General features: G+C 34.0%; 2 protein-coding genes across 7 annotated transcripts; both read left to right on the top strand.

Annotated features, from left to right (window-relative positions):
• On the top strand, positions 1,618-6,933 carry LOC109351663 (receptor-like serine/threonine-protein kinase NCRK). 2 transcript variants are annotated; one of them, XM_019593203.1, is made up of 10 exons: positions 1,618-1,811; positions 2,662-2,748; positions 3,193-3,306; positions 3,745-3,852; positions 4,155-4,442; positions 4,601-4,842; positions 4,984-5,280; positions 5,587-5,820; positions 6,063-6,293; positions 6,493-6,933. In XM_019593203.1, the coding sequence occupies exons 2-10, from the start codon at positions 2,679-2,681 to the stop codon at positions 6,694-6,696; spliced, it is 1,788 nt and encodes a 595-aa protein (XP_019448748.1). In that variant the 5' UTR covers positions 1,618-1,811; positions 2,662-2,678; the 3' UTR covers positions 6,697-6,933. The 2 variants fall into 2 exon arrangements, with proteins under 2 accessions (XP_019448748.1, XP_019448749.1); XM_019593204.1 differs by having other exon boundaries at positions 3,739-3,852; positions 4,167-4,442.
• On the top strand, positions 7,334-11,446 carry LOC109351671 (exosome complex component RRP41-like). 5 transcript variants are annotated; one of them, XM_019593215.1, is made up of 8 exons: positions 7,334-7,676; positions 8,747-8,825; positions 8,953-9,055; positions 9,155-9,215; positions 9,261-9,275; positions 10,062-10,150; positions 10,501-10,650; positions 11,080-11,446. In XM_019593215.1, exons 1-8 carry the CDS (start codon positions 7,544-7,546, stop codon positions 11,167-11,169), a joined length of 720 nt encoding a protein of 239 aa, XP_019448760.1. In that variant the 5' UTR covers positions 7,334-7,543; the 3' UTR covers positions 11,170-11,446. The 5 variants fall into 5 exon arrangements, with proteins under 5 accessions (XP_019448760.1, XP_019448758.1, XP_019448759.1 ...); XM_019593214.1 differs by adding an exon at positions 10,728-10,818 and having other exon boundaries at positions 7,338-7,676; positions 9,155-9,275; positions 11,089-11,446; XM_019593213.1 differs by having other exon boundaries at positions 7,337-7,676; positions 9,155-9,275; positions 11,089-11,446.

The raw sequence follows: 13,423 nt of genomic DNA, 5'->3' as shown, positions 1-13,423 counted from the left end.
TCTTTTTGGCTGTTATTACCATATTGGAGTCATTTCAATCTCCAATGATTACAAATCCTTTTACATGTTATTACCATTATGTTTAGTTGGGAGGGAGAGCTATTCAAAAAGGATTATCCAATTGTACAAGAAGAAATCTATCTCATATCTCATCTAATATTGAAATTTCAAGATCTATTCATTATTATATATTGAAGTCATTTCAATCTCCAATAATTACAAATCCTTTAAAATTTTACTTAGTAGTTTTGAAAAAGTAAAAGTTGAATAATTTGCAAGATTTTAAAACCTCATTTAGTATTCCCATTTTATTCCAAGTCTCACACTCACTCCTACGTTAGTTAGCTAGGGTTTTGACATTGCTTTTTTTTATTGGCTTGGAACAAAAAAAATCCTATCTTCAAATCTTGACCAGATAAGATGGATTATGATGTCTCCTTATGAATGCCTCGAGTTATGTGAAATATATACTTTTTTTCCAAATAAAATTCATTCACTAATTTAAACTATTAGATTTTTCTAAAATTAATAGTTAGGGTGAAAATTTACTCTTCAATTAAGTATATCCTCCCGTTATATTAATCTCTAACAAAAATTTATTTGGTTGATGGATGATATTTTTTAAAAATTAACATAACTGCTACTTCAAATTTCAGACTAAATGTAACATAATCCTCTCGGTACTTGTACCAAAACAAGGTGGCATTGTTTGTTCTTTTATTGTATGGTGTCACTGTCACTACCAGGTGCCCTTTTTTTTATTTTTGTTTTAAAAAAAGTTTACTTAAATTAGGTGTTTTGGCATAATTATTGATTTATGATATTATCTTTGTCAAATCTTTTTTGTATAAAAATATATATTAATACTCTTCTAATAAATATTGTTTTTATAAATCGAATGTCTTGAGAATCTAATAGATCTTACTATACCAGATCTAAGGTTGCATATAATTGTCTAATCTAATCAATCACCTTGAGTTTGGAATTAACTTTAATTGCTGATTTATTTTGTGGAATGAGTGAGTGGTGACGCTCTCAACCCGACAAAGGAACCGGTAATTGGGTCCCACACCTTAATACTGCGTTGAATTTCTTCTTTTACTCTTTCAAGCTAAGCAAAAAATGTTATGTAATAAATATTTACTACAATCTAGCCGTTATTAAAATCTAGTAATCTACCTTCACTGTGTTTCTTTATTCTTGTCTGACATCTTTTCATACTTTATCTTTTTTGCTGTTATTACCATATTCTATTCTCTTCAATCAAGTAAAATTTGGTGCTTCATACTTTAAACAAACTTATTACACACATTCATTATTATATATTTTTCAATCAAAGGATATATTAATAGTGATACACAAGAAACAATTGTTATGACTTGACGGTTCAGCAATTCAATATCAATTTGTTTATATGAAGAAAAAGGGTATATTGAATGTAGGTTGAGGAGCTGTTATCTGTAAGATAAGGTGTTACTTTCAAAGTGGTGTTGGACAAATGTGGCTTCTTTTTTAAGCTTCATTTAAGATATGTGTAACTTTGTCTTTTATGGAAAAGACCACTCTTATCCTTGTTATCTTTACTCTACTTTGCTGCTTCATTTCTATTATATAATTTGAAGGGAAAAAACAAAACCATGCAGACCCTCTTACCTATATAGTATATAGATTAATTACTCTTTGCTTTCTTAGATGCTTATATCAATTCCTGTTTTCCCTGCTATGACTTTCCTATTATATGCTCTTCTCTTATAATTTTCCTTCTTTCTCTTGATACAAATTTTCAACCCTGCTTGCTCTACCCTCTAGCTGTAAGTGGAAACTATGGTTGTTTCTTTTGTTAGTCCTTAATTCCTTAGATTCAAACCATTTTGGAAGCTAAATGCTAAAGGGGGTTCTATCAGTTCACTCACTATATTTATTGTCTGATATAACAAACATTGTCTGTGAAAATTGAACATTTATGCAAATTGGTTGTGGACTACCAATTTATGAGTCTTTGAAACTCTTTGGTGCTGCTATTTGAAACCCTCTATAGCTACTAGCTAGTCCACTAAATGTTGGAGTTTTCAATACATATATAATCCTTTATCATTAGAAGTCAATACACTATCTACTACTATGACCTTATCTTTGTTTTAGTACTTGGTAGTTGGTATTGAGGGTGAAATGCTTTGACTCTAATGTTTATTGGCCAACCATGTGTTTGTTCAGTTCTACCTATTTTACCTTATTTACATACACATGCCACAAATTTTAGGGCTGAGAAATAATCTCCTGATCCTTTTATAAAGCAGGAGGTGAATGACATTTATTTCCTTGCTGCAGCATAGAATAGAAACTGAAAAATTGGGGTGCTGTTTAATCTTCAGATTGTTTTTGCTGTAGCTGTTGTAGAATACATATTAATGGCTACATATTAATGTAGCCATTAATATGTAAAATTTATCTCTCCCTTTCTTTCTCTAACACACAGACACTTTGTATTTGAAAGGATTCAGTTGCATGTTGTTCGTTGTCTGTTTATGATTTTTTGGCTGGTCTGCTCATGAATTTTGACTTGAAAGATCATCTAAATTTGTGCTTTGTTTCATAACATCTGGAATATTCTTTCCCAAGGATTTGCATAGCACTGAATAGTTTCATTTCTTTTACTTTTAGTGTATGGGTTGGAATAAATGAAGTTGGAGCTCAAATTTGTTTTTGCTTTTGCTATTAGCTTGCTCTGGATTCAGCACTCATTCTGTGGTAAGTATCATAATTTAGAAAACATTTGAAGATTGGCCATCCCCTGGGCATGTCATTGTTGCAACATTAAATAAGTTGTATTTAGTTTCAGTTTTGCCAAGCACTCAAGTCAATTTGTAGCCTGTATCACAAATAACATAACATTTGGCATTTGACTCTATAATTCTTGCCAGAAGCAGCTTACCTATACCGTGATATTTAGGAGCTGCTCACCTTCATAAATAAAAGAGGAAATAGCTGCATAGTGCATACAATATATTGGCCAATGCCACACACTTCACTCCCAACATGGAATAAGCCATTTTAATCTAATATTTCTGTTCTTTAAATATTAAGTTAGGATCTGTGCTCCAAGTTTTACAAGTTGCATATCAGAGAAAGTCTGTCTAACTGGGCCAAAAATCTCATTTTTCATTCTTTTTTGCCTGCATTGTTTCTTGGCAGATAAACCTTCTAATACATCTGTCCTAAGCCAATGGAAATGTAGATGCTCTTCCTTTCCAGAGAATGAAAGCTATTCTCTTGCTAATTGCTCTAAGTCATGTGATTGTCATTCAGGTGTGATGCTAACTTGGTATTGGAATAGAGACGATGTGTCTCCAACTGATAAATTTGTTTTTCTCTTTTTTTTTTTCATGTCTTATATTATTTAGCTTGAGATTTACCTTTGTCTATGTTTAGTGGATGTATTTTTGCAAAAGTTGCCCTGTAACTAAAACTTAATTAAATTCACGTAAGTTGCTTTTATTATAAATTGCAGATTATATCCTAGCGTGGTGAAAACAAATTGCATGTTTTGTTCCAGAATTCAAGTTTAAACATTTACAGAACACAGATCTTCTTGAAATTTTTACATTTGTTGAGATGTTATTATGGTTACTAACCAATATGATTATGATAAGAGTGCAATATTGTATCCATTTTAGATGAAATGGGTAGACTGTGAACACTGCCTGAATATTATATGGTAATTACTTTCCTTCCATGAAGATGCAGAGGAGAGCACATCCATATGGACATGCATATGTGATCCCGATGGGTTACCCCAAGTGGCATCAGATGGTCATAGCTCTAAATGCTTTACTGCCTGCAACTGCACCTCGGGTATCTTTCCCTACCTATTGTTGCTTCCTGAAGCTGATTTAGATGGACTAATGTTAAACCAGTTATTACTGTATATAGAACTTCAATGCATATTTACCTAGTAGGATTTCCTTATGGATACAACTCTTATGGAGATTTACAACAAAATTCCGAAATTGGTCATTCTAAGTTCTAACTGTAGAGGTTGTTATTCTTGTTTAATTTTTTTCTCTTTCCAATGCATTTTGTTCTGTTGATGATGTCATTCATAGTGCCTTTCATACAAAATCATTAGTGTGAGAGACAAAATTTATGATTTTGAGTGTTCTCTGCAGGAACTGTCAGCGCGTCACTAGGTTCAAAGAAACACATTTCAGGCAGAACTGTTGTACTTATTCTATTAACATGTGTTTTGTGCATAACCATTGTGTTTTTGGCCTCGCTTATATTTTATGTCTACCGAAGAGACAGATGTTCTATTCAATCACCAATATTCTCACCAGATAAGGAGACAAGTGGTAGTACAACCAACTTAATTAGTCATAGGACAGAGGTTTCTTCAGTGCCAGAAACAAAATTCACTACAAATTCTCCTATTTGCCATATTACAGGCAAGAGGATTTTTTGTTCACCGTTCCTTGCTTCTAATTTCTTATTGTGCTTATTATTTTTTTCAATCTGTCTGATTGCATGTGCAAACTGTAAAATACTCCTGTTAACTTGACATTATTCATTAGTTCTTAATTATCATTTTCTGCTTTATATGTAGGATGCTTTCCGAAAGCCTCTTTTATATTTGGGAGCCAAAAAGAAACTTTTCATGGAAATATTATTCAATTTTCGTTTGATGAACTAGTGAATGCCACTGAAAGCTTTTCAGCCTCCAACCTAATTGGACTAGGTGGAAGTAGTTATGTATACCATGGTCGGCTGAAGGATGGTAGTGATGTCGCAGTTAAGCGACTAAAAGATCAAGGAGGGCTGGACGCAGACTCTAAATTTTTCAAAGAGGTTACTAAATGTTTCGCTATAGTATTCTTTGGTTGGTCATGCTATGCAATATAATGTTACATAGTGTCTAGAGAAAAGGTGAACCTTAAAAAAGTATTGCTTACAGCATCCATAGTAATTAATATATATTTTTGTGTGCAGATTGAATTATTCTCTAGACTTCATCATTGTCATTTGGTACCTTTGCTTGGATACTGCGCAGAATTAAAAGGAAGGGTTGTTCAGAGGTTACTAGTATTTCAGTACATAATTAATGGAAATTTGAGAGACTGTTTGGATGGAGTTTCTGGACAAAATTTGGATTGGTCTACTCGTGTTGCAATTGCAATAGGAGCTGCAAGGGGCTTGGAATATCTCCATGAAGCAGCTGCTCCAAAAATTCTTCACAGAGATGTCAAATCATCAAACATTCTTCTGGATGAAAATTGGCAAGCAAAAGTATGAGTCTTGTTTTTCTGGAGGGAAGTAACAAATGGAAATTAGTTTAGAGTAGAATAAATAGGACTGGAATTCATAGGAATCTATGAGAGCTTGGTTTATAATATGTGTCCAGTAAGATAGTTAAAAGCAAATGCTAGTTAATGATGGTTTTGAACTAAAATTCTTTTTAACACCTTTGCAGCCACCAAGTTAGAAATCTGCTGGTTTTTGTTTAAATGAAGTTAATTATTATACCATAGGTTATGGTTGTTACTCATAATCATAATGTATACTTTGTAATATTTTCAAATAATCAATTTGCAGATAACTGATCTTGGTATGGCCAAAAGCTTGAGATCTGATGACCTCCCCAGCTGTTCAAATTCTCCAGCTAGAATGCAGGGAACATTTGGGTATTTCGCACCGGAGTATGCTATTGTTGGGAGAGCCTCTCTTGAGTCAGATGTCTTCAGTTTTGGGGTGGTTCTTCTTGAGCTTATCAGTGGTCGCCATCCCATCCATAAATCTACGGGCAAAGAAGAAAGCCTTGTTATATGGGTACTTTAAACTACCCTCATAATATTTACCGGAATTTACATTTGTTCAAATCAGGAAGATCTTAGATGTGCACAACTTGATGATTATACTATGATATAATTTTGCATGAGGATCTTGGCTTATAACAGCTCAGACTCCTTTGTTTTTAGAACTCTTGTCTTGGATTTTCTTATAATAGTTGGGTTTGAAGTACCCATATGGACACTCAAGTACTGACATAGCTTGATAAACTTATGTTTTAGGCGGTTCCACGTTTACGAGATAGTAGGCGAGTCATAACGGAGTTGGTTGATAAAAAATTGAACGGAAATTTCCAAGAAGAAGAGGTGCAAATAATGGCATACTTAGCAAAGGAGTGTTTGCTGTTGGATCCTGACACTCGACCAACCATGAGTGAGGTTGTTCAAGTTCTTTCTAGTATCTCCCCAGGCAAATCATGGAGTAGAAGAAAAATTTCAGCAAACCTGTTTCAGGTAAACACATTCACTGTCATACTTTCATGTCTTTAATTCTTAATTGCTGTGTTTCTAGTTTAGTCAGGTTTCTTATTTTATGAAATTTTACAGTTTGATGTATATTTTGCTTGTGTGATTGTTGCATCAGATAGATCATTTTCCTTTATAATGAAAATACAAACCATATCCTGACCTTGTTCTTTGTGGAAATGTAAAGGAACATGATGATACAGAGAAGCAAAGGCAATGTCAGAGTTCATTGACATTGGATATTAATCACAAAAATAAAGAAGCAGTTGAACATGAAGAGAATTTTCTATTTTCTAAAACTGAATGCTGGCATGCATCAGAAGAGGAAATTGTAGACTTAACTGAGCCACGGTTTGAATCATTTTGCATGACAAATATCCACTCCCCTTGAAAACATGCAGCATCTACATGAGAAGAAGGCATAAGTTTCTTGAATATTTACATTCTGGTGCTATATATTTATTACTTGTACTACAAGTTATTATGCATGACTCATAGAGTTCATGCATAAGTTTATCTGCATTTTTTCCACCTTATTTGGAAAGGAAGAGCTCATAGTCATAGACTCAGGTTGTGAGGTTAGCACACAGAAATATATTCGTTTTATTCTTGTACAGGAAAAAAAACTTAGGATGATAGGAGATTCTAGTTCTATTTTATTTGAAGAAAAATGGAACACACATTAAAGATTTTGGTCATAGAATATAATTATTTTGCAATTATATTCTCCTTGTGTTATGTATCACCTTTTGGTGATTCTGGTCTTTTCCTCCATTTCCAAACAAGAGGACATTGGTATTATCAAGGTATCTCTTTACCTTTGGTAAGTAATTAATTTCTTTCAGGGGTCGTGGTTGTTCCTCCCAACAAGTGTGATTTTCAGGAATCCAACCTACGACCTTGGGATCGGGATCTAACGTCTTGTTACATAACAAAGCATCTCGCTAGAATTACATTTAATTTTGATCAAAATATATAAAAAATTAAACTTACATAAAATAAATTCATTTTTAAAAGCGTCACAAAATATAAAAATGTGAGGCTTTATGGGCTGGGCCGAAATCGAAATACGTACATTCTCGACGGCCCAATGATAATAAAGAAGGCCCAGTAGGGCCAGGAGCAACGGTCACTATTAAAATGGAGCGTTTGTGAAAAAGGAAGTGAAAGAAGAAACTGAAACAAGTGAACAGTGACAGTGAGAAGAAATAAGCTGTCATTACTCGCCGCCGTTGAGAATGGCCGGTAAAGGTGGAGCGGCTCCGGCTACGTACTCACCATCTCCGACCACTCAGAAAAAGAAAGCTCCGCTTTTCAAAGAAGATTGGGTTCGACCTGATGGCCGCAGTTTTCATCAATGCAGACCTGCATGTAAACTCATTTCTACCACTTTTTTCAATTTCAATTCCCTTTTAGGTTTTACTCATTGTAATTTTATACCATGTTTTGTTTTCACCCATTTTGTAAGAAAATCCATTTTTTTTTTAATTTACTTTATTTTATCATAAACTGTCCAGAAGCGCATAATAAACTAATTCAAACATGCACTATAATATTTGTTATCGTGATGCTTTGTATGATTCGGTTCCTTTTGTTAAATAACATAAGCTTGGTTAGTACCTGGATTAGCCATCAGTCAAATAAGGTTCTCATATGTATTAAGGAATCATTTGGAAGAGGGCTTGTGACATCAATATTTGAAAATAAACTTATGACAATGTTGGGAATTAGAGACAAAAGAGGGAATGTATTTCAGAATGTACTCCTTGCATTGTGTGTTTAAAAGCATCTTCAAGAGTACCAGAGCTTGGTCATATAATCCTATTGATAGAACGGATACAGAATAATAATTTAATAATGAACATAATTATAAACCACATCCTAATTTAATTACCTAATCAAATCAGATCAAACGAAATAAGATAAAATCAGTACAATAACAATGTAATAAACGAAATCACAGAGGGGGTAACCACATTAGGCAAAATGTTCTAGCCGCCCCCATGCTATATTTGTTTGCTATTGTTCTGCCCCTTATTTATTTTAGTGAAGAAAACCAACTTGAGTTTGAAAACCAAAGAAAAATCTCTTATGACCGTCTTGTAAGCTTTTTTTTAGCTCATTTCAGTAAAGCTTATTAGAGAGGCCTATGAAAATAAGCTCCTTTTTGCTTATTCCAAAATGACTTATTGAATAAGCACCTGATTAAGCTATTTACCCAAATGCTGACACGGGACTGGAATGCATAAATTATTCTGAATAACTCTCTCAATTTATGACTAATCACCATAGAAGTTAAACTGTTTGGGTTTGCAAAATGTCAAAGATGCTTGTTTTGATTTCTCAACTGTTACTGTACAAGCATTTATTTTGCTTTGAAATATTGTATAATGTTTGCAGTAGTTTTATGTTTAAGTTAACCAACATTTGGTGACTTGCAGTTTTTAGAACCGGTGCTGTGAATGCTGCATCCGGATCTGCTTATGCAGAGTTTGGGAATACCAAGGTCATTGTATCCGTGTGAGTAATTATTTTATCTCATTAATGTTGTGTCTTACTTAAATCAGCTTGCTCAGGTGTTTGTCCTTAGCTTTTGTCTGTCATGTTATTTGTCTAATGTGGATATTTGCGTTATTCTTTTATTCAGATTTGGGCCGAGAGAGAGTAAAAAAGCAATGATGTACAGTGATACAGGGCGTCTGAATTGTAGTGTCGGCTTTACAACATTTGCAACTCCAGTTCATGGACAGGTGTATAAGACATTATGTGTAATATTTTCCATTCTTCTACTTCTGCCATCTTATTGCTATATTATGTAGCAATTAATATCTGAAATCTCACAAAGCTAGGGTTCAGACCACAAAGAGTACACTGCAATGCTTCATAAAGCTTTGGAGGGTGCAATAATATTGGAATCTTTCCCCAAAACAACTGTGGATGTTTTTGCATTGGTGCTGGAATCTAGTGGCAGTAAGCTTACAATTTTGTACTGATTTTTATTTAATTCGTGATGGTATTGTATTTGATGGTTAGAAATTTTAAGACGAAGACATGCTGAATAGAAATTACCAAACAACAATAGAAAAGGTAGTCTGAGTGATGTTTGTTTACCTTGTTGCATGTTGTCGGTTAGCAACCTAAGCTTCATGTGGGTGAACTACAGTTTAGGGATTTGAGACCCACTGGCAGCACCTTGTGGCCAAGTCCATGCCATTAGATGCATGTCTTGGGATTGGTCAAACACTTTTTGGTGTAGGAACACCTCATGGGAGACAAAAAATAATTTCTATTATTAGTTGAACCACTTGTGTAGGTTTTGGGTAAGACTGTAATAGACATTAACGACAACTTTTGTGTCAGCCCGTAATTGCTCATTAGGAGAATTGGTGCCTTGTGCTTATTGTCTTCTACAATAGCATTTAGCATGATACAATTGTTCTTTAATAAAGGTTGGTGCCACTGTCTCATTTTTTAAATATATGACTTGTCAATTTTGTACAGACACCCTTAAACATAAATATTATGATAGCGCTTAGTCTTTTATGGTAGTCTTGTTCTTGGTAACTTTGTTTGAGATGCAGCTCTTGATATGCACATCCCTTTGAATTTTATAATTGTAAGAAATTATGATGAATGATTCTGTTTAAAATTTGGAGCAGTCGGAGGCATATTTAATTGAAATCTCTAAGCACAATCTGTTCTATTTGATTTTCTGCCAAGTTTCTAGCAGTAAAAATACTCTTTAACTTTTCACAGGTGATCTCCCAGTTGTCATATCATGTGCGAGCCTTGCCCTTGCAGATGCTGGAATAATGATGTATGATCTTGTTGCCTCAGTTTCAGTGGTGGGTGTTGGTCACATTTGCTGTCTTCTGTAGTGTGTACTTGCTTTGCAGTGTGCATAAGCTTTGTCTCTCATTTTTTGCTTTAAAAAAACCGATTTACTATAATATAATCTTCCAAAGTTCTAATTTCTTTTATCGTCTGAGTTCTGACTTAGTGCAGCATTTCTCATTGTTAAATTATTTCTTTATATGCATCTTATCTTCTGTAGCCTAAAACTTTTTCTTAAATCTGTATTTATTCCAACCATTTTCTGCATAATTCTTTATTTCTTAATCTGAGGCATGCTTATTTTGATGCTGAGAGATTCCTTTTTATATTAAATATCAGTGTTTTCTTCAAATGATTCCAGTCCTGTCTCAGTAAGAACCTTGTCATTGATCCAATTTTTGAGGAGGAAAACTACCAAGATGGAAGCTTAATGATTACTTGCATGCCTTCTCGCTACAAAATCACCCAACTCACAGTTACCGGGGAATGGTCCACCCCAAATATTAATGAGGTATTCCTATTTTGAAGATGTAAAATGTAAATTAAGTAATTCACCAATGGATACTTGTCCACTTAATTGATTTCTAGAAACATCATTTAGTAGATATTCTGAGGTTTACTGCACTTAGCTGAGGATTGCATATTTGCACTGCTATTTTGTTCACGTGTCTTTTCAATTGTGAGATCATCTAAATATTTCTAACTCGTATCCTAGAGTGTGAAATGGCAGTAGCTAGATTTTTGTAGCGTCTATTAATGTACATCTTATTTGACCAAGGTTAACAAATATAAGTGAAACTGAGTAAAGCTTATCTTCAATTTGTAGAGGTGCCAAATCGATGTAAAGTACAATGTGTTGCCATTATCCATTGATCCAAATTGGTGATTCTATTAACATGATATATTGAACAGACAGTGACGTTTTTTTTACTGCATACAGGGAATGCAGCTGTGCCTGGATGCTTGTGCAAAGCTTGCTAAGATTATGAGGTCATGTTTGAAAGAAGCTGCTTCGGCTTCAAAAGAATAGTGTCAGAGTTCTAAGTCATCACACAAGTCAAAAGATGTGCTGATAAGTTGTTCTGACTTTTATCTTTATGTTTTCCCTATGCTCAACATTGAGAATTTTTGTTGTTGAAGTGGGTAGGGAGGGAGAGATGCCTTGCATGTGCTGCAGATTTTGTTTGTGCTCATGGCCTTGTCAAAGATGATAAAAATTTTCTTATAGTAATAGGCATGACATCCTCTTAGGTCATGGGTTAAAATCTTGGAAACAATATTTTTGTTTTTGAGTATAAGGCTGCATACATCTAGTCATCTACCTCCATGTGTTCCAATAGATGAGAGTCTCGTGTATTGGGCCGTCATGTGATCATTCTAATACGCATGCTACATATCTGCATCCAAAAAAGTTTGTTCTAGTTTTATGTAAATAAAACTTGAATTTGCTATCGATGTTAGGGCCAGCCCTTTTTAATTCAGTTTGGACTTTCAAATAGAACAAATATAAATCATTTTCTTTTACTAATAGACAAATAATAAAAAATGGGGAGAGTATTTCAAGAGATATTTCATAGAAAGTTGTTGTGGTGTAGTTTAGAGATATGGTAATTTATATTTGCTCCTTATCTTTTTTCTTTCTCTTTTTCACCACCTCCTCTATCAAATTTGCCATTATCATAATGTATGAATTGGAAAAGTTACTTATATGGTGCACCTTGACTGAAAAATTACGGTCTTGGTGCACCTTCTAGAAATATTATGGGAATGGTGTAAAATTTATATAAATCTGCAACCCAGTTGCCGATTCTCTGATATTTATTGTTCTGCTTCTCCCAAAATCGTCAACAAGGGGGGAGTTTTTATATCTTTTTTCCTCTCTCTCCCTAAATGGGGGGAGTTTTGCATTTATTTTTTTTTTTTTCATTCCTTCCTCTAAATCAGAAGGGGGATTTGTATTTTTTTTTTTATCATTTCTCCCCCTAAATCAGCAATAGGGGGAGGTTTATGTTATTTTTTATTATTTCTTTCCCCCTAAATTGGCAATGGGGGAGAATTTTATATATAATTAAAATATTTTAAAACCGTAACCCTAACAACATACAAACCATCAATATTTTGTTCAAACAATAGTATTTAAGAAAAACAACATATTACACTCTTAAAATTTGAATTGGTTAAATCCCAGAAATCTTTAATGACGTCTGTGTGATGAAGTGACACATGGAGGTGGTTTTCTCATTCTTGATAGTTGAACTCTTAATTGTTGTTCATTCCGCTGCGAGATTCTCCCTCTACTACGTGTCTCTAATTGTGGTTCCTCATTTGAATCATCTTCATCAACATCCTCAATCACAACTTCATCATCAGTATGTTGTACACCAAAAATGTTTGTAGACGACATAGTAGGACGATAATATTTTTGAGAATCATATGTCGAGAATGATGTACTTGAAGTAGTAGCAAACATTGTTGGTAGTGAGATTTGAGAACCTGATGATAAATAATTATATGAACAATTATAATTTGCGAACCCATACAATTGTTGTTGTTGTTGAGGAGTAACTGATGAAGTATGTCTTTGAGAATGACTATCCAATGAAGTTCGTTGCGAAGAGTCAGTTTTCGGTATATCATAATGATGAATAAGAGGAGCTTCATCAATGTGGGTAGAGTATGTATTGGGTATAGTTCAGCCAATGCTCCCATCATTTCACGTCCAAATGAGAAGACGTCACATAAAGATTGTGTGAGATTTATAAGTGAAGCCAAAGGACGACTCTGATCACAAATTCTTTTTGCAAATGTGTATTGAAAAATTTAGAGAAAATTAGTAGTAGATAATATAATTAAAGACAATTTAATTTATAAATTTTTTACTCAGAGTGTGCTCCATCTCTAGATATGTATTTTCTAGTCCTTTTTAAATACAACTGCATATACTCATAGTAGTGGTTCAACGAAATACCACTGCATATACCCAATACTCAGGGTAATGGTTCAAAGACAGTGTATTTGTTGGTAAACCATCGACGACATAGTTATCCCAATTATTCCATATTTGAATCCAGCGACGGTGCTTATGTGGCTAGTTACAATCAGTTTTGCCACGTGAGTCAACTTTATGAAGTTTTTCACAAATCAGTGGATCTTGTGGAATTGGTTGACCAAAACAAAATATTTTCAGTACCCGATCAGTAGGGTGTCATTCCACAATTACAACATAGATTAGTGGCACACGTGATCGGCTTCTCTTCGAGATGTTTGGCAGGAAAGGCAGTTGT

The sequence above is a fragment of the Lupinus angustifolius genome, chromosome LG07 (genome assembly GCF_001865875.1).
Source record: "Lupinus angustifolius cultivar Tanjil chromosome LG07, LupAngTanjil_v1.0, whole genome shotgun sequence".
Taxonomy (NCBI): domain Eukaryota; kingdom Viridiplantae; phylum Streptophyta; class Magnoliopsida; order Fabales; family Fabaceae; genus Lupinus; species Lupinus angustifolius.
Note: the sequence above shows the minus strand (reverse complement) of the source record. Positions and strands in the feature narration are given on the sequence as shown.

Coding starts and splice junctions, on each gene's coding strand:
- LOC109351671 (XM_019593212.1), top strand. CDS start 7,544: ATGGCCGGTAAAGGTGGAGCGGCTCCGGCTACGTACTCACCATCTCCG. Junction 9,056..9,154: donor CAACTCCAGTTCATGGACAG/GTGTATAAGACA, acceptor TCACAAAGCTAG/GGTTCAGACCACAAAGAGTA. Junction 10,151..10,500: donor TTGTTGCCTCAGTTTCAGTG/GTGGGTGTTGGT, acceptor AAATGATTCCAG/TCCTGTCTCAGTAAGAACCT.
- LOC109351663 (XM_019593203.1), top strand. CDS start 2,679: ATGAAGTTGGAGCTCAAATTTGTTTTTGCTTTTGCTATTAGCTTGCTC. Junction 4,843..4,983: donor ACTCTAAATTTTTCAAAGAG/GTTACTAAATGT, acceptor TTTTGTGTGCAG/ATTGAATTATTCTCTAGACT. Junction 6,294..6,492: donor TTTCAGCAAACCTGTTTCAG/GTAAACACATTC, acceptor GGAAATGTAAAG/GAACATGATGATACAGAGAA.